This window comes from Gopherus evgoodei, chromosome 5 (assembly GCF_007399415.2).
Source record: "Gopherus evgoodei ecotype Sinaloan lineage chromosome 5, rGopEvg1_v1.p, whole genome shotgun sequence".
Taxonomy (NCBI): Eukaryota; Metazoa; Chordata; order Testudines; family Testudinidae; genus Gopherus; species Gopherus evgoodei.
Genome location: NC_044326.1, coordinates 85,677,227 through 85,704,181, shown reverse-complemented (window position 1 = coordinate 85,704,181; position 26,955 = coordinate 85,677,227). Strand labels below are relative to the sequence as shown.

General features: G+C 38.6%; 1 protein-coding gene across 5 annotated transcripts in view; it reads left to right on the top strand.

Moving 5' to 3' along the window:
* DCLK2 (doublecortin like kinase 2) overlaps positions 1-26,955 on the top strand; it is a 144,340-nt gene that overhangs the window by 59,332 nt on the left and 58,053 nt on the right. For 3 of the 5 annotated variants that reach the window (XM_030564331.1, XM_030564326.1, XM_030564329.1), the window contains exons 3-6: positions 8,720-8,822; positions 11,838-11,942; positions 13,469-13,519; positions 16,956-17,050. The exons of 1 other annotated variant lie outside the window; for it this stretch is intronic. In XM_030564331.1, the coding sequence (XP_030420191.1) occupies positions 8,720-8,822; positions 11,838-11,942; positions 13,469-13,519; positions 16,956-17,050 (354 nt within the window). The remainder of the gene's footprint in view (positions 1-8,719; positions 8,823-11,837; positions 11,943-13,468; positions 13,520-16,955; positions 17,051-26,955) is intronic. One more of the 5 variants, XM_030564327.1, reaches the window with a different exon arrangement.

Genomic DNA, 26,955 nt, shown 5'->3' with positions numbered 1-26,955 from the left:
GGCCAGCCATGCTGAATGAACCAAATTGTGTTTACAGATCTGAGAGACTGCACTTTGGAAGAAGTATAGCTCAGAGCTGAACGGACAGTTTATCCACTGAGTCGCAGCTGCAGAGGTTTATATGTCTACAATTGTTTTAGAATGCATTTACTGGAATAAAACAGTTGATCTGTTTTAAGTTTGAATCATAAATGAGATTGACTGTGGTATCTTGTCCAAATAAAACATAAATGTATTTGAAAATTTTGAATTCTAAATCTTCAGTGTAGTTTAAAATGATAGATAAAACCTTTCTAGATGTCACAATTTCCAAGACTTATTTTTGCATGCTGCACTTTAGTGTACTGTACAGCTACTTCTGGGGTTAATTCACTATTTCAATGCTTCTTGTGTGAGCTGTTCAGCAGAAAATAAATAAGACTAAGATAAAAATTACCTTGACATTTACAATGCTGTGGAGTGGGAGATAAAATAGTGTTACAGATTTAGATGTACAGATTTGCCAAAGGGAGGGGGAGTGCTCATTTGGCTTCCTGCTTTGTTTGTTCCGTTGTCACTTTCTGCCTGTGATCTTTCCTTTCTTAAATCGCCGAGTGTCACGTACAGAGGTACACTGGATATGTAAGTATGAGTCCATTGAGAGATTCTGGTAAAAACATAAGAGCAGCCATATTGGGACAGAGCAATGGTCCATCCTGCCCAGTATCCCGTCTTCTGACAGTGGCCAGTGCCAGGTGCTTCAGAGGGAATGAACAGAACAGGTAATCATCAAGTGATCCATCCCCTGTTGCCCATTCCCAGCTTCTGGCAAACAGGCTAGGGACACTTCAGAGCATGGTTTTAAATCACTGCCCATCCTGGCTAATAGCTATTGATGGACCTATGCTCCAGGAACTTATCTAGTTCTTTTTTGAAACCCGTTATGACACACACTGTATGTGAAGACTATAAGTGGTCATAAGTGCATTCCTTAATGGAAAAAAGTCCTATAGAAATTTTTTGAAGCATCCTACAGAATAGAAAACTAAACCCTTTTTAATAGCACACTTCAAAAAACCTGGAGAGGTTAAATTCTTTAGAAATCATTTTAGAAATTTCTACAAAACTTCATTACATTTCTGTAGAATCCTACTGATCTAATTCCTATTAAATGCTATAGGATTTTCCCAGGAGAGAGAGAGAGGGGGACACTGAAGTAATATCCTGTGACTAGTGATGTCACTGGATGTTTCTCTGCAGCTCTAAGTTAATCACAAAGAATAGTTATTTGGCTCCTATTTTACGGACTAAACATCATTTTCTTGATCTTCTGGAAGAAAAGGCCAAGTCCTTTTTGTCTCAGGTTTAGCTCTAACACTATGATGTAGTTACAAATTATATTTTTCCCTTCCTGATGACACTGGGGGAAGGGATGTACTTAAAGGCAACAGGTTATATGTGCTGGCACTATAGTTTGATGGTTGTCATGCTGACTGAAGAAACTTCCCAGTGGGAGGCGCAGAATTCCCTAGTTTGAATGTAAACGCTTGTCAGAAATATTTGTTTTGGTTAGATATTTAGGCAAATCTGTTATATTTGCTTTCCTTTTCAAAATCTACACATTGGAGCATGTTACGTACATGTATTAAATGACTTGAGAGGCAGTAGTGTCAGTGTGTCTGAGAACTAGAGCAGGCAGCAGATATGGAAGAGACCTGTTGTTGTTCTTCCAGCTCTGCCACTGCCTAACTGATGTGTTTTTTTGCCCAGTTCCTTGCTTTCATTTCTCTATCTGTAAAATGATAGAAATTTTAGAGTGGTGGATAAGTAATATAAGTTGTTGTGCAAGTGCAAATTATTATTATTGCCATTAACAATGTTTTTCCAATTTCTGTTCTGCATAGCATATATTACTAGTGCTAAAAGGGAGTTTTCTGTATAGTGTTGTCTTTTTCATGTCCTGAGAATTTTCAGAATTTCTAGCTCATACTGTAATTAGTTCTGTCAGGGATCTGTTCAGCAAAAAAGTCAGTTTTGATTAGTTGGCTCATGGAGCCTCTTGCAGGCTTGTTTGGTTTAGCTGTAGTTAAATTGTATTTTAAGAAAATTAAATCTCTGGGTGCTGCTGTTGGGTCACGTCCTCTTCAATCTAGAGGAAAGCCATAGTCATGCCTTTCTTCTGGTCATCTGAAAGGTGTCCCCCACTTTGAAGTGATGTAATACTGATTCATTTTGAACCTGCTTAGGGTAGGGATATAAATCTTGGTTAAAAAAGAGAGCCAGTTAAACGATTAAAGTTATATTGTTTAAGCATCTAACCATTAACCAAGGTAGCTCCAGCAGGCCTGGGGCAGAAGTTTCTCCAGCTGGCCGCTAGGGCTGGGGCCTGCTCTGGGCAGCAGGCTGCTTGATGTGGTCGAGATTGGGGTCCATGTGACTGGTGTGGGGCTGATGGGTTAATGATTAAGGGTAACCGGTTACATTCCTAGCTCAGGGACATCTGTGATAAAATAAGTGAAAAGGCTCTCTGAAACACTTGATAGTCTGCTTTTTTTTGTTTAAAAAAAAACAACAAACAAAACTGTTGACTTTACTCTAAAAGGATTTCCAGCACTGGATATTTTTGCTTCTTCACACCACCATATTGACCTATTATGGGCACCAGGCTGAAAAGTCCAGTCTGTAGCACACAGCCTCTAATTCACTCTGCTTTGTGGGAATGCACGTTTTGAATAGAGGCAGTACAGTAGCACAGGTCTAGGGCTGTTGTTAGCTGTTTCCTCTTGGCATATTCTCCTCAGGGAAAATGGCAGAGGCAATAGCAGACCATGCACGACAGTGTCTAGGCTAGGCAAATTGATTATATTTAAGCATGTAGACAGGGTTTTAAAACGTAGTTAAAATGTGAACATGACCCTACCAGCTAATGCGTTAAAAGATGTTAAATCCTGTCTGAACTAGCATTTAAAACCTGTTATCTAACACATTTTAAACACTTTATTTTCCTAAGCCTAGGCATGACCTGTGAGGTAGACCATCCTTGAAACCTTTAAAGTGTATGTTTAAGTTCTTTTAGTGCACATCTCAATATTATTGATTATGATGATGAGCTCCTGTGCAGTTTTATGCATGTCATAGAAAATACTTTATAAAAGGTCACTTCTGTAGTCACAAAAAGAGCCTGCATTTTATTAAAAGAGATTAATTCTATCTGCTATTGTCACAACCATACAGCAGCTGGAGAAACTTTCTAAGATGACTTTCTACAAGGTCCCTAATGGAAATGTATATTCCAAATACTTGTATAAAGCCCTTGCATGTGAACTAGAAAACAGCCAGGCCAAGACTTTCAAAACTGACTAGTGATTTGAAAACTTCAAATTTTGGCTGCCAATCTAAGATATCTTAAAAGGGGGCCTGATTTTCAGACAGTGCTGATTACTCTTTAGGTGTCTCAGGTTAGGCATCCAATATAACTAATTACTTTTGAAAAAGCTATTCCTTGGACAATATTTATAACAGGCTTAATGAAAGAATTGTTACTTAACCCATGGGAGTTTTCAGTTTGCCAGCACATCACACATTGCTATGACTTGCTTATGTGCAGCTCTGTTGATGCCATCCATCTTCATTGCATTAAATGACTGCACACTGGCTGACTCTTCTGTTATGAAATTTTTTTTAATTGAAAACTTGTTTTGCAAACTTGGGTGTCGCTGAAAAACAGACATTTGCTCCCACAGCCAGACTATTATTCTAGTTACAGGTGTGCATTTAACAAATGAAATGAGCTAATCTAATCATCATATTTTCCAGAGCCAATACCATGTTCACAGACCACATTTTGGTGCTTAAATAATGTGAATAGCTGACATGCTTTTCATATTGGATTACTCACCAACACATTTCATTCTAAGGATTTCAGCATAGTAGATGCTGAGGAAACTGGGGAAAAGGGTATCTTTTAATAAAATCTCTAGGTTGAGGAATCTCCTTTTGAAACAGCAAATGGTTGAGATATAATTTAAAAAAATTAAACAATATATTTCACTTTTGGACCTTGCAGCATTCAGAGTATACACAAACCATTTTTTGACTTATCTTTCCCTCACTAGCTCTTTTTAGTCAAAATCACCTACTTAAACTCCTTTGTATTAGAAAAGTAAAAAATTTCTTCTGCAGGTGATGAGTTTATTTAGTATTTTTGGGGGGGGCGCTGTCTGGATATTATGGTGACAAGGGCCATATAAATAACTAGGTAGACAGAAAAGAAATTAGCCCAATTTTCCAGGAAAACAGGAGCATTCCAGAATTTTTATTTTAAAATGTTTTAGCTTTTAACTCACTATTTGAGCATGTGGCCTGAACAAGTGATACGACTTTAAATTCTTGCTAAATAAATAGTTTGTGTCTTTTCACGCTTTTTAAATTTTGTAAACAAGGTAGGGTTAGACCAGCCCCTTTGATAGGAGGAGAGGGGAAGTCATTATTCCAGAGAGATGTCTCAGCCATATGCTAACACAACAGTTCTCAAACTGTGGGTCAGGACCCCCCAAAGTGGGTCATGACCACATTTTAATGGGGTTGCCAGGGCTGGCTTAGAGTTGCTGGAGCCGGCAGCCCAAGAGCTTCAACTCTGGGCAGCTGGGCTAGTTTATAGGCCCCCTGCCTGGGGATGAAGCCCATGGACTTTGGCATTGCCCGCCATCTGGGGTGATGGGGCTTAGGCTTCAGTCCTCGCTTCTGGGGTTATATAGTAATTTTTGTTGTCAGAAGGGGGTTGCAGTGCAGTGAAGTTTGAAAACCCCTTTGCTAATAAATAATTGAAGCTTGTTACTTTGAATCTGTCACTGTTGAATTATAATATTCACCTGTGTAGCTGAATGAATATCTACTATATTTGTGTTTATGTATCCATGTTTGTAATTGTGACTTGATTGTGCACCTACCAGTGAATAAAAATAAATAATGTATATTAAAAGCAAAATTGCTGCATTGCTTCATTCCCTTCTGTGACTTACAGTTGGAAGCCATATAAAAGAGGCAGGCATCTGCATCAGACTCTGGCTCAAGATCTATAGCTCCCTGACCAAATACACAGAGGTGGAGTCTCTCTACCTAATTCCTGCATGACCCGGCGACCAGCAGTGTAACTGGCTTATGGTGCCATGCATGCTGCCACTGTTGCTGATCATTCCTAATCCATTCAGAGAGATGAGGGAATTCTGTTTTAACAAGCGTTAACCATTACAGAATTTTAAGGCCTCCTTCCCAGATAAAAAAATGGATCCCCCAACCTCTCTGATTTGTGCACAGAAGGGATCTTTCCATGTAGATCTTCCACTGTAAACAAGGAAGGAGAGTATCTTGTCTGTGTGGCACCAACACCCCACCCCACCCCACATACACACATTTCCCATAATCCTACAGAAGTCCCTCCACAGGGTTCAGGATCCAGATTTGGGGAGCCTGGCCCCTGGGGTGGGAGCAGGAAGATATGTGGTGTTCTTCTAGCCACTAATGGTAAATTTTAATGAAAAGTTAATGCAGCCTAGACTGCAATACTAGGAAGGAACTCAGAATAGGGGGGGAGGAATAGGGCCTCAGTGTGGATGGCAAAGTATCTATATCTATGAAATGTGAGGTTTAGGGTGTAAACGTCTATCCAATTGTGGGTGAGAGGCAGCTTGTCCCCCCAGGCCTGAACTGAAAACTCTGAAGGTTTTTCTTGCAGCTGCTCTTTCACCCAGTGCCACTTCCATATTTTTCTATGGAGGAATGATTCCCCCCCAGTGGGAAGGCTTTATGTTAAAGATGGTGGTCTCCTTTAAAAACATATTTTGTATCAAAAGTCTGGGCAAAGAAACAACTTCTACCTTTTGGCATATGTATTTATTTAAAAAGAGATAAGAGGAAAATCAGTCCAATCTTAAAACTACTTTCTGAAATATTCAGTCGTGATTTCAGGTGTCATTGCCTTTTCATTTAAACTGAAAGCATCAATATTAAGTACTGGTCAAATAGTCTCCAGTCGACACTAGACATTTATTAGTGTGATGATAAAGTAAAAATAAATAGGTTTTATCATTTGGTGAAGGGAGTGTTGTATGACTGAGCTTCATAATAGAATCAAACGAAGGTTCTAGACTGCATGTTTTAGTGTACTGAGAATCTTGCTGTAAGAGCAACATACCGTTATCACTGTTTTAGCTGCCATGACAACTGCACAGCTTGTGAATGCCTTGTTTAAATGATCTTGCAGGCAGCTGAGTCATTGATATTCTGAGTGGCTTTCTACTGCAGAAACCCTTCCTGTACATCATCCAATATTTACTATTATCACAGTGGCCAATATATGCAAACTTTATTGTTGGGCAGCTGGACCAGAAGGAAAAAGTCTGTTCTTTAGTAACAGTAGTTTTTTGAGCTCTTTATTACCAGTACAAAATTATTTTGGTCTTGTTAAATGGTTACCGCTCTCCTAGCTGTTGCAGGGTTTGTAATGTTAAAGAAGGACTTACTCTTCAGAGCTCTTCCCACTTTTCCTTTCTGTGTTTGTAAATAAACATTGCTTGGAGTTTCCTTCTGTGTTTTTTTTTAAGAGACCTTGTTCTCTGTCAAGCCATCCTCTCCTGATATTTGATTGTGTAATGAAGTCCTAATATTTGTATTCATAATACCATAGTCCTTTCCCTGCTAATAGATTGTGTTGCAATTAGTGCAATGATTTTATGTCCTGACTTCAGGATCAGGGTGAAGCTAAGCTGTGGAGGGTATGGGGAGACACTTCTTAAAGTGTTGAATTAATAACAGCATAAGGAATACAGAAAAATACTAGCCATGTAAACTTCATTTTGTATAAATGTTTGCTCTTAAATCTGTTTCAAAGGCTTTTCCCCCACCACTGTAATACTTAAGGTTGTTCAGGATAGGCCTAACTCAACTCACATTTAAGTCAGTGATTCCATTGATTTCAGTGGGAGCAGAGACAGACCAATGCTGAACACATCTGAAAATCCCTTCCTATATTTTCACTTGTTTACTAGATCTGATTATTAACCTCTGACATTAGGATTCAGGATGTGAGTGAAAGGACAGTATTTAAAATACACAGTAGCAACTTCTACAGTCCGAATGACACACATCATATAATGATTATAAGATTATCTAAAGAGAATACTCTCATGTGGAGTTGCTCCCCACTATAGATAATGGTTCAGATCCTTCCCCCATTGATATCAACAGGATCTTTACTTTGATAGAAACAGAATTAGACCTAAGGCGCCTGCATCTGCAGAAGAGCCTGTTGTCCTGTACCTACTTTGTCCACATGTATTTCTTGCACTCAAAAGTCCTTTTTCTTTCCCTCTGCTTATCAGGATCTGAAAGGGGCACTGGCTGGATGCATATTGCCATTTTCAATGCAATGGGCCATAGCTGAAGATTTGGCATATTTACTTTACGGGCATACATGCTATTAGTTTTTTTGTACTCTGTACCTCTATTATTGTACTCTACAGAATGTTTTGAAATACAGTTTATTTAATACAACACCTTCCACACAAACAGTATTTGTGTTTTGTGTGGGATTTTTCATACTAAATTGCATTGTTTAACAAATAGCTATTTATCTGAAATCTGAACAAGGAATAAAGTGTTTAGTACGAATACTGCTGAGAAATCTTAACTCCCTCAATACTTATTTACAACACTTTGTTCTTATAGTCAGTGCTTTTCATCTACAAATATCACACCGCTGATATTGAATTTTTTTAAGTACAAAGTTTCACTCGGTCTAACTTGTATTTATGATTTGCATATTATTGTACTAGTGAATAGATTTTAGTAAAAAGGAAACAATTTTTAATTTGTTATAACTATTTGATAAAAACATACTTCAATAATCTTTTATATTATTAAAATGCCACTCTGAAAACAAACAGAAATGTAGGGATACTTTGGTTATAATGGAAATAATAATGTGAGTAATTTTGGAAGAAGGATTTTCCTGTAAAGAATTAATTTGGAAATTTTAATATAAATGTCAGCTTTGACACTTCAATAATGTCTTATAGTCATTTCCATCAAAGCCATAAATATTTACACCCAGTTATAAATGATTATGTGTATGCTAGTGTCAGTGAAGGCTACTTGTTTAAAATTGGTGTAGTATTTTACATTTTTGCCATTTGAAGTTTTCTGGCTTGTTTACTTTAAGAATGACTCTACAGCAGTGCTTGTCAACTTTTCCAGACTACTGTACTCCTTTCAGGAGTCAGTTTTGTCTTGTGTATGCCCAAGTTTCAGCTCATTTAAAAACTACCTGCTTACAAAATCAGACATAAAAATACAAAAGTGTCACAGCACGCTATTACTGAAAAATTCCTTACTTTCTCATTTTGTCTGTATGAAATTTTAGTTTGTACTGACTTCGCTAGTGCTTTTTATGTAGCCTGTTGTGAAACTAGGCAAATATCTAGTTGAGTGGATGTACCTCCTGAAAGATCTCTGTGTACCCCCAGGGGGACACATACCACTAGCTGAAAACCACTGCTCTATAGTACTTGAAAACTGGTAAGTGTCTGTCACTGTGGGGAAAAAAACATATGATACTCAGTGTTGTTGTGAGTCACAGAACTGTGAAAAGAGCGCACAAATTTGTTGGGTTTTGTTGGCTGTCTAGCTATTGACTTCATCTTGGAAATATTTTGCACACTTTCTTACTTATTTTGGCTTTTAGGTTACCTGCTTGCAGGACTTTTTTGGAGATGATGATGTTTTCATTGCCTGCGGACCTGAGAAATATCGTTATGCTCAAGATGACTTTGTACTGGATCATAGTGGTAAGACTGTACTTTAAACCTATTGAAATGTTCAATTCTCCTTGAACTCCCTCGTTTTTTCCCCTTCCTGATTCAAAAGTGATTTTGGAGAAACTTATTGAAATAATTTTTCCTATCAAACATGTTTCTTTAATAAAATAATTTTCCAAACAATAGTTTAGCACCAGTCCATTTGTCAGAGTGCGTTTTGTAAACCTGGTTTATTCTTCATGGGCAATGGACCTTGTACTTAGAAGGATATGGTGAATGGCAGTGAACTTTGAAAAGGGTGCTTTTAATCTGCTCCAAAGGCCTGATCACTGAAGTCAATAAGAATATTTCCACTGACTTTGATGGGTTCTAACTTGGTCTCCATGTTCCTGTTTTGAGGTTTTTTCAAAAATCACATCTGTAGCTGCTGTTTGCAGACCTACAAGAATTATCCCATTCATTCCAAACGTCTATTAAAAACCTGCTGCTTAGCCAGTTTATATGAACAGAACTGATTTATTTTTTATTGTAAACTCATAGAGAAGAATGAACTTGTGCACTCATGCTTTCTTTACATCAGTAGATATTTATACCATGGCTCTGTATTAGCTGCTAGAAAGTTGTTTTCCAATAAAGAGAGAAATCCTATAATGTAAATTCAAAGGTAGAATTAGAATTTCTGCAAAGATTATTCAATTTGGAATCTCAAGTAATGTGAAATTATTTATGCTGAAATTTGAGGCAGATTTACACTATTTATTGCACAGTTTCTCCCACCAGCACATCTCATTATGCATCTTTAATATTAGAAATATTTCAAGTCTCATGGAAATGCGGTTATCAGAATCTAGGAGAGTACTGTAGCCAGATCCTGTGTCAGGCTGGCAAAGCTTAGTTTCTAATTATTTTTTCTCCTTCTTGTTGAGTGATCTGCCTCCTTGGTTCTTCCAGTGTATCGACACTGGTTCAGCTACTGAACCAAATAACCCTCCCTTGAATGAAAATACTTATGATGAAAGAGGATGCTTGGCATTGGTCTCCTTATGAAATGCCTACAGATCATTCAGGGAGTGTTTTAGGCTGTGTGAGAAACTTTTTTTCCCTCTCTCTCAATTTGTTTTTTCTATAAACACCTGAATTATTTTTGACAAAAATGAAAATGTTATTGTTGCGGGGAAGAAATTGCAACCAACTCTAATCTGCTGGCCTTCCTCATCAGCTCTGCTCCCAGACCTATGTGAGACTGAGCAGCCTGCACTGGTAATACAAAAAGCTTGAAGACGATGTCAAGATCTAAAAGGGTTTCCTCATCTCCACCCCCCAACTATTAGTCTTTCTTTATCTCAGTTTCATCTAATGCATTAATTCTGTTTCTCCTTGCTTTCCATTTCTATTTCTCCCTCTCATCTGAATTCATTAGGACTTGTCTGGACTTGGATTTGGGAAGTATTAGCTAACATGTATTAACAGCCTAGTGTAGACAGGGCTGCATGCCTTTAACGTGAATTGAACAGGTCGAGCTTGAAGCTTTAACTTCACACAGGCCTAAGAGGAGAGCAGACATGTTAACTAATATCTTCCAATCATAGTCTGGACAAGGCCATAGTTTACCTTCCAGTCCCAGTCCATCAGTTCTCCCTCTCCCGAGTACCTCTGGGCTATCTGAGTTGGACTCTTTGCTTAGAAGCTGCAGTAATTCTGGGGGTCTCAATGGAAGAGAAGGGGTAGCTCAAGGTCAGCAATAGCACTGAAGAGTCTGGCGTGTGGGCTGCGGGGGGGGGGGGGGCAGTCATTAATCCTGTCCACTATTGGTAGCTGGTCAAATCCTGGAGATTTGGCAGGAATCTGAGAATAGACCCAAAAGCTGGAGGTTAGTAATCTGGTGTTAGAACTAAGTGACTGTGTCTCCCTTGAAGCAAGTGGTGGAAAGAGTATAGGGATTCTAGTCTAAGCCCTGCCGCCCTTGCTTGGAGCATGTAAAGGGAAGCAGCTAAAGTCATGGAGAGGCCCTGTGAATTCGATCGATGCGGACAATCTTAATTGGTTTGGAGAGAAGTAGAATAGCCTGAGGATGGTAAAATGGGGGCACAGAGAAATGAAGAGGGCAGGAAGGTTTGAATTGATTTGGTAATACAGGAGGAAGGTTGTTTGGCATAAACAGGGTTGAATTTGTTTCATGGGGATTTGAATCATTTTGTATTTGATTTTTATAAATTGACCCAGTGGCATGTGTGAATTCATTTGTTGGTGGGTTGGGTTGAATTGATGGCATTGGTGGGAAATGGGGAGGAAAATTGGTCTAACTGAGAGAGATGGTGAAAGTTTTTAGTAATGAGTGTTAACTGCAGGAATGAAAAACTTCCCAAGAAGGCAATGTGTTTGTGAATATTAGTTCCTTTCATCTTTGGCTTCCCTTTATTAATAGATATATGTGATAGGTGGGAGGGAGAAGATAACTTTATTGGCTCTGCCCTTTGGTGCCCGCAGCATTTGTCACGTCCTCTGAAAATTGGTAGGAATGGCACTGCACTTCTGGCAAAAATAACCCAACGATCTTAGAGTTAGGCTAAAATGAAATTGGCTTGAAGAGGCAGAAGGTACAGGTTCCAGTCCAGTTAACAAGATTTCCAGTGTGTCAACATGTGCTCCAGCATGTGTGATGCTGCATTATATAGAACTGTCATTACAAACTACAGAGGTTGGTGAGGCATCAGAAGAACCCGTGTACCACTTCATCCACTTCACTGTCTCACATCTGTCTAAATACAAATTTGAATTGTACTATGAATCCAACTTCAAGGCATGGAGAAATACTGCATTCAGGATAAATATTTCAGTATTTGGCCAGCTCAAAACAGAATTTATTCAGTATGTGGGTTAAAGTTTTTTTGGATTCTTCTATAAATTAGTTTTATTTAATTTGGCAGAAATGTTTGGAAAATGTCAGTTTGTTTCGTGGGCAATAAACAGCTACCGTAGGTGGTCTGATTTAGAATTGAATCCATACACTTAAATATTTTCCAAACTCCATCTGTTTCCTTCCAGAATGTCGAGTTATGAAGTCATCATATTCCCGTTCACCTGGTACACCCAGACAATCTGGTTCCAAAAGCCCAGGACCCTCACGTCGAAGCAAGTCACCTGCTTCAGGTGCAATTATAAGGAAATAGCTGAATATTCAGAGCATATGAAACTTGTTATTTGTTGAATGGACTGATAAAGTGGAAATGTCATGTATTTCGTGATGAGGAACCTGAAATGCCAAGTTATGCCACATAGATTTTATACACTGAAATGCATTTATTCTGCACCCTGCAAAGAAGAGATTCTTTTTCATTACAAGCCAAAAAGGTTTGAATTTGTGAATGTTTACAGTTGCTTGTGCTAATTGTACATTTGAGGACAAATTTTCAGCATGGGGTTGGATTTGCTGAAGATCCCTATTAACTGAAATGGCATCGTCTGGTTAAATCCTCATTCATTACATTGAATATATACCCTTCTGTGTTTTGAATTTAGGGTTTTTCCCCTTTCATATTTGAACACTTGCAAAATATAGCAGTTTGCTTCTTTGAGCTGTTGTAAGTTGCCCTATGAAATTGCATGAACACCTTTTCTTCTCATACTTCCTCTCATTTTATAGTAATGTCCAAATTGTTTCTTCACCTGCTGCTAGTCTGACTGAATAGCGCATTTCCAAGCATTGGATATTTTTACTTGAAAATGAGAAAAATGGGAAAATTTTTGCTTTTACTCTTTACCTCACAAGTTACTGTGGTTTTCCCTCATCCCCACCCCAAAATACAGCAAAACTCAAATGGTTTTTCTCTCCACTGGGGAAGAGTGACACTGACATTGAGCCATTGAATATTAAAATATAGTGCCATGTTCTGATTGTGGTTATATGTGCAGCTCCTGTGTGCGTATGAAAGCCAGAATATGATCCTGTTTTATTTTCAAATCAATATTTACTGCCTTGCTAGAGTGATTTTCATTGTCCTTTTGTGTCTTTGTGTCACAAGTAAAAGTAGGATTTTTTTTAGTTTCAGAGAACCACTGTAACCATAAGAAAAAAAAAGGGCAGTACATAAAAGGCTCATTTCACAAATGATATACACATACATCATGCAAGCCTGTCAACTTCATTGGGATTGTATGGGGTGTAACTCTTCAATTAATTTAGTTCAAAATGTAGTGATTAGTACTAATATTTTCATTTTATGATTTATTTATACTCTAGTAAAGCTCAGAGTGTGCTAAGCAATGTCCACATATCCAAGTAGACAGGTCATGCACCAGAATTTTCAGTCTAAAACTTTATTCTGCTCAAACTTTTACATGAAAACAAAGAGGAGAAAATTTCAAAAGTGCTTTAAGTGGTTGAGGTGCCAAATGTCCTGTTTTCAAAAGTGACTTAGGAACCTCAGTCCTATTGCATGTCTTTAATAGGACTCTAGGTTCTGAAATCATGATTTGGACTTGGGCACCTTGATCACTTAAGTGATTTGAGAATTTTACCCCAAATTGTTTGGTATTGATGCTTATACTTACCATACATTCTCTTTCAGTTTTGGTGGTGGTTGTTGCTTGTGCATTTACCCTTCTCCCTTTGTGTGTATGCTGAGTAACTTCTCTCCTTAATGTCTTTCTCCTTTTTGTCGAATGAATGAGTGCAGTAAAGAGGGGTGGCCACTACTCCAGTGCTTATTCTACAGCAAAATCCCCAGGTGAGCCATTATTATTATGGCTTTATCTCACCATCATGCCTCTTACCTTTCCATTTATCCTTCTCTCCATTTCCATGAATGTATTACAGTTTGCCACACACATTTTGTGCTCTGGAAAACCAAAAGCACGTTGACTCTATCTTACTTGTTACTGTAGACCTTTGAGTGGGCAAGACATTGAGAGTGTGAGTGATTCTTGTAACTGCCAGACATCTGGTGCAGTAAAATTAGATTTATTAAGGTATAATTTGACTACATATAGAGAAGCAGCCTTCCAAGCCATGAATGTATATAGTCATTCTAGAGTGTGTGATGATGAGAAATTTTAACCAACACCACCAGACAAGATTAGCTGGAGCTGAGACTGAGAATTGCTGAAAATGTAGCTAAATTCAGAACAATGTGGGACTGATTTGCCACTAACTTACATCAGAACAAGTCAGGCCCTATATGTTTTCCAACTTTTTGTGAAGCAAATGAAATAAATATAGTTTTTCTTGTATCTCTGCTGTTTAAGTCCTAGATCTGCAATCTGACGATGTCTTTATGTGGAAAAATGGGTCAGCTGTGTCCTAAAAAAACAAAACAAAAAACAAAAAAAACCCCAACCACCTCTATTTCCCACGTAAATATATGTATTCTTAATTGGCAAGTGGCTTACAATATTGGACCACACTGGAAATTCAAATTAAAAAAATCTTTTATATACTAATGAATTGTGGCATTGCATATTCCATTTAAGGAACTGGGGAAAAGGAAATGTATTTATTTGTATTATAACTCATACTCAGAACGTGCTTGCTGTTGCCACACATCATATAGAAAGACACAAACCCTGCTCCTAAAGTGCCTACAAATGGAGAACTGATTTAGAAAGGAAAAGCTTTGTGTGTACACACAACAATCAGCAGCAACCAATAAGTTAGAAATACATAAAAGAATGACTGACTCTTTTTATTGAGAATGTCAAAGGAAGGTATTGCAGTTTCAGTTGGCAGCTGCTTTCCTCCTTTTCCTTTAAGTCCGTCCATGTGACATCTCCACTTCTTGGGAGCTAAGGGGGCTCAGCCTATCCCAGGATTGGGCCCTACGGATCTGTTCTCACTACAGTAACAACTATGTTGTAGCACTCATCCAGAGTGGTTGCAGAAAACATGGTTGAGATCTATCTGCAGGTCAGTCTCTTCTTGTGTTATCTCCAGCACAATACTGTGTAGCTACTAAACATCTCTGGGCACCTATCCTACACTGCCTCTGCAAGGGATTAGAGTTAGGGGAGAGCAGCATGCAGAACAACACCAGCAGCCCAAGGGGCAGTGTATTCTGGGATGTCTTACTTCACAGGTTGCTGGGAGGAAGGAAAACCAGTTGGCCAAATCATTGCACAGATCTGGTTAAGGATCCTTTCCGTACCTAACCTGAGTTTTATGAATGAGTTAGAGGGAGACAGCCATGTCCCAGCCTAGACCTCTGACAATCGCAAAATATGGTCAGTTGTCACAGTGACTAAGTGTTTACCACGTTGTGCATGTAATGGTTGAGACACAAATATGGTACTAACTGGTTACAAACCTAGGTAAAAGTTATCACATAGGCAAGGCTACCCAAACATACCAAGGCAGGCACAAGATTGTGAGCTTCCTATGAACTATGTAAAAAAGTGACAATTTCTGCTCCTATAGTATTACTTAGCTGATTTCAGGCAGAATTCTTTAGACAACCTTATTTTATGTTTACAGGCTGGTTTTTTTTGTTTTGTTTTACTGATAGAATTTTAAAATTGAAGTTCTATGGCTTTCCAGGAAGTACAATATAAAATAATAACTAACATTTAAGCCTTGTCATGCAATTTATGATGTTAAGGAAGCTTTATTATCCCCATTTTACTGAAGGGATGTCTGAGTAACTGAGAGAGAGGAGATCTTCCCAAGAGCCTAAGGGACATTCAGTGGGATTTGTGCTCCATGTAGATGTGTTTGAAAATCTTCAGAGTGACGTGTCTGGGGTCATAAGGTGCTCGGTCCTACTCTTGTTAAAGCCAATGGTAAAACTTTCATTGATGTTAGCAATGTAGGATCAACCCTTCAGTGATTCGATAGCAGAGCCAGGAATAGAACTGGGATGGTCATCCTATTCCAGGAAGACTGATCCCCTAGATAAATGGTGCTTAATTTTTAACCTAGCAGCATGCACAAAGGGAGGATCATTTGTTAAGACTGTGGAGCTGCTGTGTAGTCACAGTAACCACTGAGATCACAACTGTTCAAGCATTACAAAATAAAGTAGAGCTGTGTAGGAAGACTACTCAGTTCCCAGAGAAGTTCAGTATTGTATGTTGGTTGGCATTTGCACAGCAAAAAACAATGGTGGTGCTTAAAAGAGTAGTGCATAACCCATTAGAGAAATTCTTCACACATCTGAAAAAGTGTAGGTGGTTACTTGTGTTTCCATGGAAACAAAATGTCTTGCTGGCAGGTTCTTGTTTTTCTTAAAGGAGAACTTCCTCCCACTGTGAAGTCATGTTCTTTGGGGTTTTTTTGCTCTTTAGTTTCTTGATCAGTTTTTCCTCTCCTCGGGCAAACAAGGATTGGATGCAGAAGCAATACAGTGCATCATTAGTAGAAACTCCTTTGGTCAGTCTTATGAATGACACTGATTTAGCCCTTTTTTGGAAGAATGTAGGACTGAGCTAACTGCCCCTCAAGCCATAAGAGTACAGTGGAGGCTTTATTAGGCCCTGAATAATTAAAGGGGTTAAAATGTGTAGGTTCTTGACATCAGGAGTTGTGGGGAGGGAGAATTTTTCTGTCCTCTGAGAATTTTTTCATTGATGCTTATAGTAACTTCTTGAAAGTTCAAATTGAAATGTTAATTTTTTTGAAAATGTTTTTCCTACACCAGTGCTGTATTATTAAGGGTTCAGTTGAGAACCTATATTCTAGTACAGTTTGGTCCCCAAAAGACACACATTTTATTTTAAATGAAAACACACATCACCTATAAAGTATAAGTTGACTTTGCAAATGGGGAAGAGAAAAGGGAGGTCAAATTTTGGCAACCTGAATTGTATCTCTTTAATATTTTGTTATGATATCGCAATAATTATGCAACTTGAAGACCCAGTCCTCCTATCTTTGTGTACCCAAACCTCCCACTGGCAACAGGCAGACTGGCTCTCATGAAACTGGAATAGAAATGCAGTGTTTTGTATGTGCAAAGGATGCAGCCAATTTCCGGCCAATGGGAGTTGAGTGAGCAAAGGATACAGTATTGGACTTCATGATTCTTTCTGAGACGTTGGGGTGGCCCTGTCTGGTCTTATGTGAGTAAACTCAGATAATACCTCAGAGAGCCACATTATATTACACAGGTTATTTGCATTTTAATCTTTTAATAATCATTTCTTCCTCTTGGTTGCCTTTGTTGCTCTGGACAGTCAGTGGAACACCCAGCAGCCAGATATCCACTCCAAAATCTACCAAGTCCTCCCAGCTCTTCACCAACCAGCCGGGGAGCTTTCGTGGACTCAAGGTAGGTATTGCAATAGCTCGGTCTTTTGCAACAGAAACTGAAACTTTCATGCTGAGGCCTGGTCCACACTACAGCGTTAAATTGATTTAAACAGCGTTAAATCGATTTAGAACGCGGTACCCGTCCACACTACAAGGCACTTTTTAAATCGATTTTAAGGGCTCTTAAAATCTATTTCTGTACTCCTCCCCAACGAGAGGAGTAACCCTAAAATCGATATTACTATATCGATTTAGGGTTAGTGGGACGGAATCGAAGTTATTGGTCTCATTCTTTTACTGAACTACCCAGAGTGCACCGCTCCAGAAATCGATGGTAGCCTAGGACCATGGACGCACACCACCGAATTAATGTGCCCTAGTGTGGACGCGTAAATCGATTTTATAAAACCAGTTTTATAAAACAGGTTTTAATAATTTCGATTTTATGCTGTAGTGTAGACTTGACCTGATAACCAACCCCTTACTAATGGAACAAAGTTCTAGGTGGTGCTCAAGAATACAAATCAAAAGTATGTACATACCTACAAGAAATCAAAAACCATTTCTAGTCCATAAGCCATTCTTGCTGGTTTAATTATTGATTTAAGTTAGTTGGCAGATTTGGGGTGAAATTCTGTGATGTGCCTTTCCAAGAGGTGCAGCACAGAACTCTGAGTCTATTGGGACGGGGAGGGGGCGCTGGTGGCTTTGAACCATCTTTTTGCCTACTTCATCCCACCCTTCCCACGCAGCTTAGAAAGCCTAAAGCTCCAGTAACCACCCAGGGCTACTCTATGGGCTGCAACACTGCAAGCTGCTGCCCCACCCCTGGCATGTCCCTCTCACCCCTGGCAGACTCTTTCCTGCCCTTACTTCCCTTAGGGGATTCTCTGAGGGCAGCCTTACAGCTGTCAGGCTTCCGCAGAGCCTGCACCAAGAGAATCCTCTCTTAGTGAAACCATGGCTTTCCCTTTACCAGGGCTCTGGCCCTGTTACCTTATCTGTGGGGCTAGAATGGTGGTGAGACTTTTGCTACCTGTCTTTTGTAGGAGAATTTTCTAGTGACTACATAAATTGCAGCATTTCTGCAAGTGCACTAGAGGATTCACTCCCTTATCATTCTGTGTTGCAGTTCCCGTTGTTGAATGTAATGGTTGTAAAGAGGATGCATAATTTCATCAGACATAATTGTCTCAATTTAGAGAGCACAGAAATGACAGATCACAATTAGAGTGGTACTCAGGTTTGGGTTTTTTGACATACTAATTATTATTGAATCTTTGTCTATTTCGACTGCATATTGCACTGATTTCTGGCAGGCTTCCCCAGTGAGCCTGCTAGAAGGGAATTTTGATTGATGTGATGAGTTCCAGTATATTCTTAAATTACTTGGTTCTTGGTAGTAATTTTGTGCATCTCTTGCACTAAGGCCACAGTGCTGAGCTATACTAGTTCCTCTTCGCACACAGGCTTAGACTGATTTCTTGTTATGCACTCTGTCTTGAAAAAATGACGTGTGTGTAGGAGCAATAGCAGTTTTTACTTGTGAAAATGTGAACTGAGTATCTTAAATCAGAATTTGGCTCAAAAAATCTCCAGTGTTGCATCCTGAAGTTGCTTATGGTATAAAACACCATTATTGGTGGAATTGGGGGTATCTTATTTACAAGATTTTTCGGCTCCTACATTTTAACAATTTCTTGTTTTTATCTCATTTATCTCAATGGAATTACTAATGTAGAATTATAAATAATTACTATTCTGATTGCTTTTAATAGAGATAATTTCTGATAGTAATAAGCTATTTTTAATCAAGTGGAAAGTCCTCTCTCCCTTTCACTGTCAGTTTTACTCACGTAGCTTCTGCAGTAATTTTCCGTTTTTGAATTCAGTCGATACTTGGTACTAATGGATTTTCGTGTCAAGTAAGCCATGCATGCATCATCAGAGTTGAAAAATGGCAAAAACAAACTAATCATCCGAAAAACATAAAGTACCTACTGAAGTAGTAGCAACCTATCATTTTTCCCACTGGTATGCAGCTATTCAGAAGTAGACTCCAGCTGTGTTTTGGTCACTAGAGAGATGGGTATGCTTGGCTGGTTCATCTTGGGGTCAATGCCAAAAGGAGTTAATGTATTCTGTCATACTTGTTTCTGTTTCTGGGATGCATTCCCAACACTCATCTGTTTCTGGGAAGTATTCCAGCAAGCATGCATGAGGGTCAAAGAATTGATCTAAAAATAGTAAGAGGAATATTGTAACACAGTTATACCTGTGCTTTTTAGGGGGCCATTATATTTGTGATGTTTGGTTTGACCTATCCATCTATGAAAAAGAAAAATTCAATTTTATTATTTTGTAGGGCCTTTGCAGTCCTTGCCTTATCCCACTGGAGATGTCCCCTGTTGCACACTGTGTTCTTACATGCACAGGCTGGCTTCCTGCACTTGTATAAAGCTGCAAGGAATCGCTGTCCAGGAAGTGACAGGTTTCAGAGTGGTAGCCGTGTTAGTCTGTATCAGCAAAACCAACGAGGAGTCCTTGTGATACCTTAATAATAAATAAATTTGTTAGTCTCTAAGGTGCCAGAAGGACTCATCGCTGTTTTTGTCCAGGAAGTGACCATGACTGCAGCTGAGAAAAAATGCAGATGTTGAAACCATGGCAGAACATTTATCACATTGAAGGCACAAGATGATATGCAGAGGGTTGGTTTGTTTGAAAAGTTAATGTTTTGGCTGCTGATTTCATTGTAAACGTGTATTAATAGTAGAATATTAACAGACAAAATTAAGAAGGTATTTAAAAATTTGCTGGTGGTTTTATGTGTGTGCACGTGCAACAATTCATGCAGTAGCTCTCAGGAATTGTGTGCACGTGCAACAATTCATGCAGTAGCTCTCAGGAATTCAAAGGGCAGGGTTCTATGACACTTCCCTTCCTGTTTTTTTTAAGGTTTTTAAAAAACAGACCCAAATGCTCATTCTACTCCATAGTTTTAAAGAAAAGAGAAGTTATGGTTATTTATGAATGCTGTACCGCTGATGGAGCTCCCCTTTTCAATGGCAATTGATATAGAAAATAAACTGTCATTTCTTTGATTAAAGTGGATAACAATTCTGGTAACAGTGTCTAGTGTTGCATAATCATTGGAGACAATTATGATGAGGTCTTTTTGTCTGGAAGAAGAGAACAAATCAGGGTTGATATTCAACTTATTGAAATGATCATGCAGGAACAGCAGCTGCAAACACAATACCCTTGCAACACCAATATCTTCTCGATCTCCAGAGAAAAGTATATGGCAAATTAAGTACATGGCATATTTCACCACACAATTGAAGCTGGATAATAAATGCTAAAAACCAGGGCAGAGCTTACGTGATAATTCCAACCATCAGGGCAGAAAAATAGCAAATCATAGTGACTTCAGTAGCAATTTTTCTTTCTTGATCACAGACCTTGACCCTTGCATCATATTCTCTTCATACCACTTTTCCTTCAAAGCAAAATGAAGAATTATTTCACTCTCCAAGGATTTCCCTCTCCTCAGTGTATTGGATCCATGGAAATGGTACCTTCAGGGGCAGGAAACCAATCACAGGAAACAAACTCTTGAAGGAAGAACAGCTTATCTTTTTATGGAGGGGCTTTTTTCTGCCCTGATAAACTTTCATCTCGAATGTCATTGTGCTACTGATTCAGTGAGCTAACCGACCAGATCAGGATGCTGTGTTTGTTCAGGCAAAACTTGCACTGGAATCTGGGGGTTGATATTGAAGTCAGTGGTAATTTAACCTAAGTACAGATTGGAGGATCAGGGCCTTTCGTAAATATACCTCTACCTCGATATAATGCTATCCTTGGAGCCAAAAAATCTTACCTCATTAAAGGTGAAACCGCATTACATCAAACTTGCTTTGATCCACCGGAGTGCACAGCCCTGCCCACCCACAGCACTGCTTTACCGTGTTATATCCAAATTTATGTTATATCGGGTTGTGTTATATCGAGGTAGAGGTGTAGATGAATTTGTTCCTTGATGGAAGGAAAGTTACTGTGATGCAGTGCTTTTGTGAGGATGGTTTACTGAATGACTGGGGTACCCATGGAAACAATACATGCTATCACACACCACTGGATATTGGTATGAGTTTTAATTAGGACTGTCAAGTGATTGAAGAAGGTAATCGCATGATTAAAGAATAATAGAATACCATTTATTTAAATAGCTTTGGATTTTTTGACATTTTCAAATATATCATTGGTTTCAGTTACAATACAGTGCTCACTATATTTATTTTTGATAAATATTTGCTGTAAAAAAACAAAAGAAATAGTCTCTTTCAATTCACCTCATAGAAGTACTGTAATGCAATCTGTTTATCACGGAAATTGAACTTACAAATGTAGAATTATGTACAAAAAAAACTGCATTCAAAACTAAAACAATGTAGAACTTTGGAACCTACAAGTCCATTCAGTCCTACTACAGCCTGGTTTCCAGGCTGGAGCTCCCCAGCTCCTCTTGCCTTTCCCCAGCACTGTTCTATCTCTGGTACCCTGCTCCCAGGCAGCTAGGTCCTTCTCTCTCCACTGCTAGAGAGAGAGACTGCCCCAGCTCCTGGCCCCCAGCCCTTTTATAGGGCCAGCTGTCTCCTAATTGGGCATGGCCCCAGCTGTGGCTGCCTTCCTAATCAGCCTACCCTATTGGTTCCCCAGGGCAGCCCTTTCCCAGGGCTGTTTTAACCTCTTCAGGGCAAGAGCGGGGTGACTGCCCCACCACACACTGCTGTAACGTGAAATATATGGCAGAATGCGGGTAAAACAGAGTAGGAGACATACTATTCTCTCTCAAGGAGTTCAGTCAAAATTTAATTAACACATTTTTTTAATGAGCGTCATCAGCATGGAAGCATGTCCTCTGGAATGGTGGCTGAAGCATGAAGGGGTGTATGAATGTTTAGCATCTCTGGCATGTAAATGCTGGCTACAAAAGTGCCATGCAAACGCTTGTTCTCACTTTCAGGTGACATTGTAAATAAGAAGAGGGCAGCATTATCTCCTGTAAATGTAAACAAACTTGTTTGTCTTAGCAATTGGCTGAATCAGAAGTAGGACTTGTATGCGCATAAGTTTTACATTGTTTTGTTTTTGAGTATAGTTATGTAACAATCTGCATTTGTAAGTTGCACTTTCATGGTAAAGAGATTCCACTACAGTATTTGTATGATGTGAATTTAAAAAAAGGATTTACTTTGTTTATCATTTTTATAGTATAAATATTTATAATATAAACTGAGCATTGTACACTTTGTATTCTGTGTTGTAATTTAAATCAATATATTTGAAAATGTAGAACAACTTCCAAAAATATTTAATAAATTTCAATTGGTATTCTATTGTTTATCAGTGTGATTAAAACTGCAATTAATAGTGATTACATTTTAAAATCATGATTAGTTTTTTTGAGTTAATCGCATGAGTTAACTGTCCTAGTTTTAATCAAACCTCTGAACTATTTTCACATCAATTGGAAAATCATTGTGCATAATATGAGTGTTGGGGAGAGGCTTACTTTCATTTTTCAGTATAGATTCTGATGTGCTGAGTCATTCAGAAATTTGACAGTCAAACCATGATAGTGTCTTGGATAATGCAGGATGACTTAACAAGGAGGACTGTGTTCTTTTTATTCTTCTATAAGCTTATGACTGACCGTTGAAAAGTACAACCCTTCTGGTTGGCATCTCCAGTGACCCAGATATATAATGCTCTTAAAATACATGTTTTCTCCTTGGCTTCAGCAGATCCAACACATCTGCTGCTACTAGAGAGCACTGCACCATTTAAAAAAAAAAAAAAAAAAAAAGCAAACTCTCAATTTGAAAGGGTTAATCAAATATGTCAGAAGCTTTCATTTAGGGGAAAAGAGGAATAAAATACTTAACATTATGAGATTTTTAAGCATTAACATTATGGTCTTAGACTTTCCAATGCTCTCTTGTGTGTGTTTGGTTATTAATAGATATCAGGATTTGTGAAGTGTTATTGAAACTCATCTCAGACTGGTTAATTCAGCTAAAATGGTTCATTTTCCGTCTGACATTTTAAAACTGTTTTTACAATCCATGTGGTGAAAACCATAGCAGCAAACCAGTTTAGGTGATTGGTGTATCCAGCAGACGTGTGTCCAGCAGATATTTTGTGTGTCTCTTTTGAAATTAGGTTCCATAAAACCCAGCCTTGCTTTGTAAATTTCTGTAAATAAACAGGCTTTAACTTTGAGGCATAGTTTTGGAAACCTGAATAAGCAACTAAATGGCACTATGCTAGAGTGTGTGTTTCAATGTGTTGAGACCAAATGACTATGGTCAAATGGCATTATGGCCCTGATTCAGCAAATCACTTACGTGCATGCTTAACTCATTGACATCAGTAGGATTAGTCTCATGCTTAAAGTTAAGAATGCACTTAAGTTATTTGCTGGATCAGAGCCTATATTCTTGTGGGGTTAAATTTTTTTTTAAATTTCCCATTAATCATGTTAGCATGTTCAATTTTAAAAATATATACTTCCACAAAGTTGATCATTTTATTATCATGAAATAAAAATAGAGCTTGTTAGAGGAGTCCTCTAGACACTGCCTTCAGATATTTATATTTAGATATCTTTACTGCTTATGTAATAGATTAGAAAGATTTAGCCTGCCTGTGCTGGAAAGGGAAACATGAGCATGATACTTAGTGTAAAGCCCATTTACAGCTATCATAGATGGGCTCGGAATTCTGAACACTCTTGCTGAAGAGATTTTGAGCTGCATGGCAGTAATGTCAGCGTAGTTCTTCAACATTTCTAATGCAGTCCAGTCAAGTACTTGATATTGCAGTGGAAAGTGAAGAATTTAATATATAGTGCACCAGCCAAACGTGGGACTGCTGGGTCCCATTTATATCAGGCTCTCTCCCATTGAGTTAATGAAGAGAATTTGAAATCAAGCAGAAGACCAAACAAAAATAATGGAGTCTTTCACTGTAGCATGGGGTTCTGGGACAAGAACTGCAATGAGCAAGTAAATATAAAGCAATATGTCAGTGAGGACTTTGTCCAGGGACTGTCCTGGCTTAGAGCCTCAGTCTTTTGTCAGTTTTGTCCCATGAATCAAATTGGATTAGAGCTTAAGTGTGTAATAAGCTTTATTATTTTTTTTAAAGTGGGAAAACCTAAAATAACACTGTGGTGGCTATTTCACTGCCCCTTCTTAGTACCACGCTTCCGTACGCAAATGCTCACTCATAGTGGTTATCTTGTTACCTTCTATAGCAATGAAGACATGCTTGTAATATTCAAACTCCCTCATAGCCTTTAGCAAATGAGCCTCCTAAAGTTCCATGCTACATATTATCTATTTCAATAATCTGTTTCATACGTATCACATTATATATTCCAAAAGTTAAAATAGTCAAATACAAATAGTTGGCCACCAACTAGAGACCATGCTTTCTGCTGACTGTAGGTGCATTCCAGCTGTTTTCTAGTCACTTCAGGTAGATATGTAGGAGAATTAAATATATGAATAACACTTCAGATCCTCAGCTGCATAGTTAAGACCTTATCACTCATTTCTATTCAAGACAGCATCCAATTTGCATGTCATCTTCAAGCTTAAAGTAAACACCTTAGTTTCTAATACCTTTAAAGAAAGTTGTTTTATCAGTGAGACGTGTATATAAAGTTGCGGTACTTTTCTCATAGCCTCTTCCAAGAAAATCTAAGCTTGGTTTTTGGGTGAGGATGGGAGGAGAGAAAAGAAGGGTTTGTTTGTTTTTTTTGTCTCATCAGCAGACATCTGTTCATCTTATTCCACATATTGTCATGTTGGAGTGACTGACTGCATAAGAGACCTACAGTGCCGCCCGAGGGGTGGGGGGGGGGTGAAATGGGGCAATTTGCCTCGGGCCCCACAGGGGCCCCCACGAGAGTTTTTCGGGGCCCCTGGAGTGAGGTCCTTCACTCACTCCGGAGGCCCCGGAAAACTTGCAGAGCCCGGGCCCTGGAGCTGCTTCTGCTTCGGGTCTTTGGTGGTAATTCGGCGCTGCTTTGGTGGAACCTCTGCTGCAGGTCTTTGGGGCACTTAGGCGACAGGTCCTGGAGCGGAAAGATCCCTCACCGCTGAATTACCGCCAAAGCAGGGCCCCCCCGCCGACGATCTTAGGTCCCCTGAATCCACTGGGCGACGCTGGAGACCTATACCAGAATTAGATAATTACTCATAACTGGGGATGGGGGCGGGCTAGGGGAGTAGTGATAGATAATTTCATTGCAGCTGTCTGGCCCTCTTGTAATTCTGTAAGCCTTATTTTGAGTTATCTCAATGGTCCTTGGCCAGATTTGAAACAGCTTTATGAAGTACCACTGACTTGTTCATCACTTCCATCTTGTTCTGTCCTTGTACTGCTGTGGTAGTCATGCAGCTGACTGTTTGAAGGAGTATGGGGAACACTTATGTCTTTGGAAAAGACCTGCACTTGTCTTCACAAAGATGCTTCCTTTCCTTTATAGAAATAATATAAATATTTAAACTCATTAAGAATCAGACTGGAGAATATCAAGAGCTATGTAGTCTTGCAGACAACCTCAAAACAATATCAGCTTGTGGGAGTCAGAGGGTTCCTCTTAGGTCTTTTGGAAACATTCACCATTTCATCATAATAATTTTTATGGCATAGCTGCTGCCAGGGAAAGGAAAAGGATTTCTTGCATTTAAATGTTAAATTAAATGTTGTTCTTTGTACAATATTTCCTATGAAATACTGTTAGCAGATTTATGATATTGTAATACAAGTTATAAACTATAAAGATACAGACCACATCCAATTCCACGTGACTCACTTGTCTCCTGGCTACTGCAAATGATTATTTTAAATTCCTAGAGCCACTTCTTATGGACTTACAGTGGAAATATTCAATGTAGTATAATATGTAGAATGTAATCAAATGATTTCACTAGCATTAATTTGCCACAGACTATAATTGTCAGTATTAACTCAACTGCTAATGTAGTCATAATGTAATTATATAGTATAGTGGCTTACTAAACACTTTCTGTACAAGAAGATTTCCTTACGGATGAACTTAAAGAAACCTTAGTGGTGCAGAAATAGTACTATACGCTGTGGGTCCTATCTCTCTCCAATAAATAATATTTTACTTTTATAAGCTTAATTTTTCTGAGTCTTCAGTTAATTTAAAATTTCAGGTGATGAGCTTCATGATGTGACCAAAACTGACAGGTTTTGGGAAGCCGCTGTATTAGAAAAGAAATTGGTTCCTTTAAGTTAGTTTTAAAATGAAGTTTCCCATGCTTTGTACCCAGTAGTAGTTTCTGTGGCATGGAGGTCTCTCTTGACATTAATGAATGACTGGGAATTGGGTTGATGGCAAGAATGGTTAGCCATGCCATACTCCTTAGGCTAAATTAATGTGTTCCTTGCATCTTGTCACACTGAGCACCAAAATACATGCTTTAAATTCATAGGCACATCTACTGTGAGTGTCCTTGTTGCAAGGCCATATATCAGAATGTTACCCAACTTCTCCAGCTTTGTCAAACAGCTACTATAAAATAATTCCATATACAGAACAGTGTGTTGGATGTTTGTGAAGCTGTGGAAAATTAATACTCTTCCACAGAGGTTTTGGTTTTGCACATTTCTACCCGAGGAAGCTAAAACATTAGCTGGACAGGTTTGATTTTTAGAACAGATTTTGTGGGTGTTGTTTGTTTTTTGGCAGTGTAAGTGAGGCTTTGTAACACTATATTTGATTAGTTTTGTAAATCGTGTGTGTGTGTTGTAAAGTGTCTTCTGTGTGTCACTGAATGCTGTGTTGCTTTGGTTTAGTGTTGATTTTGCTCTGGA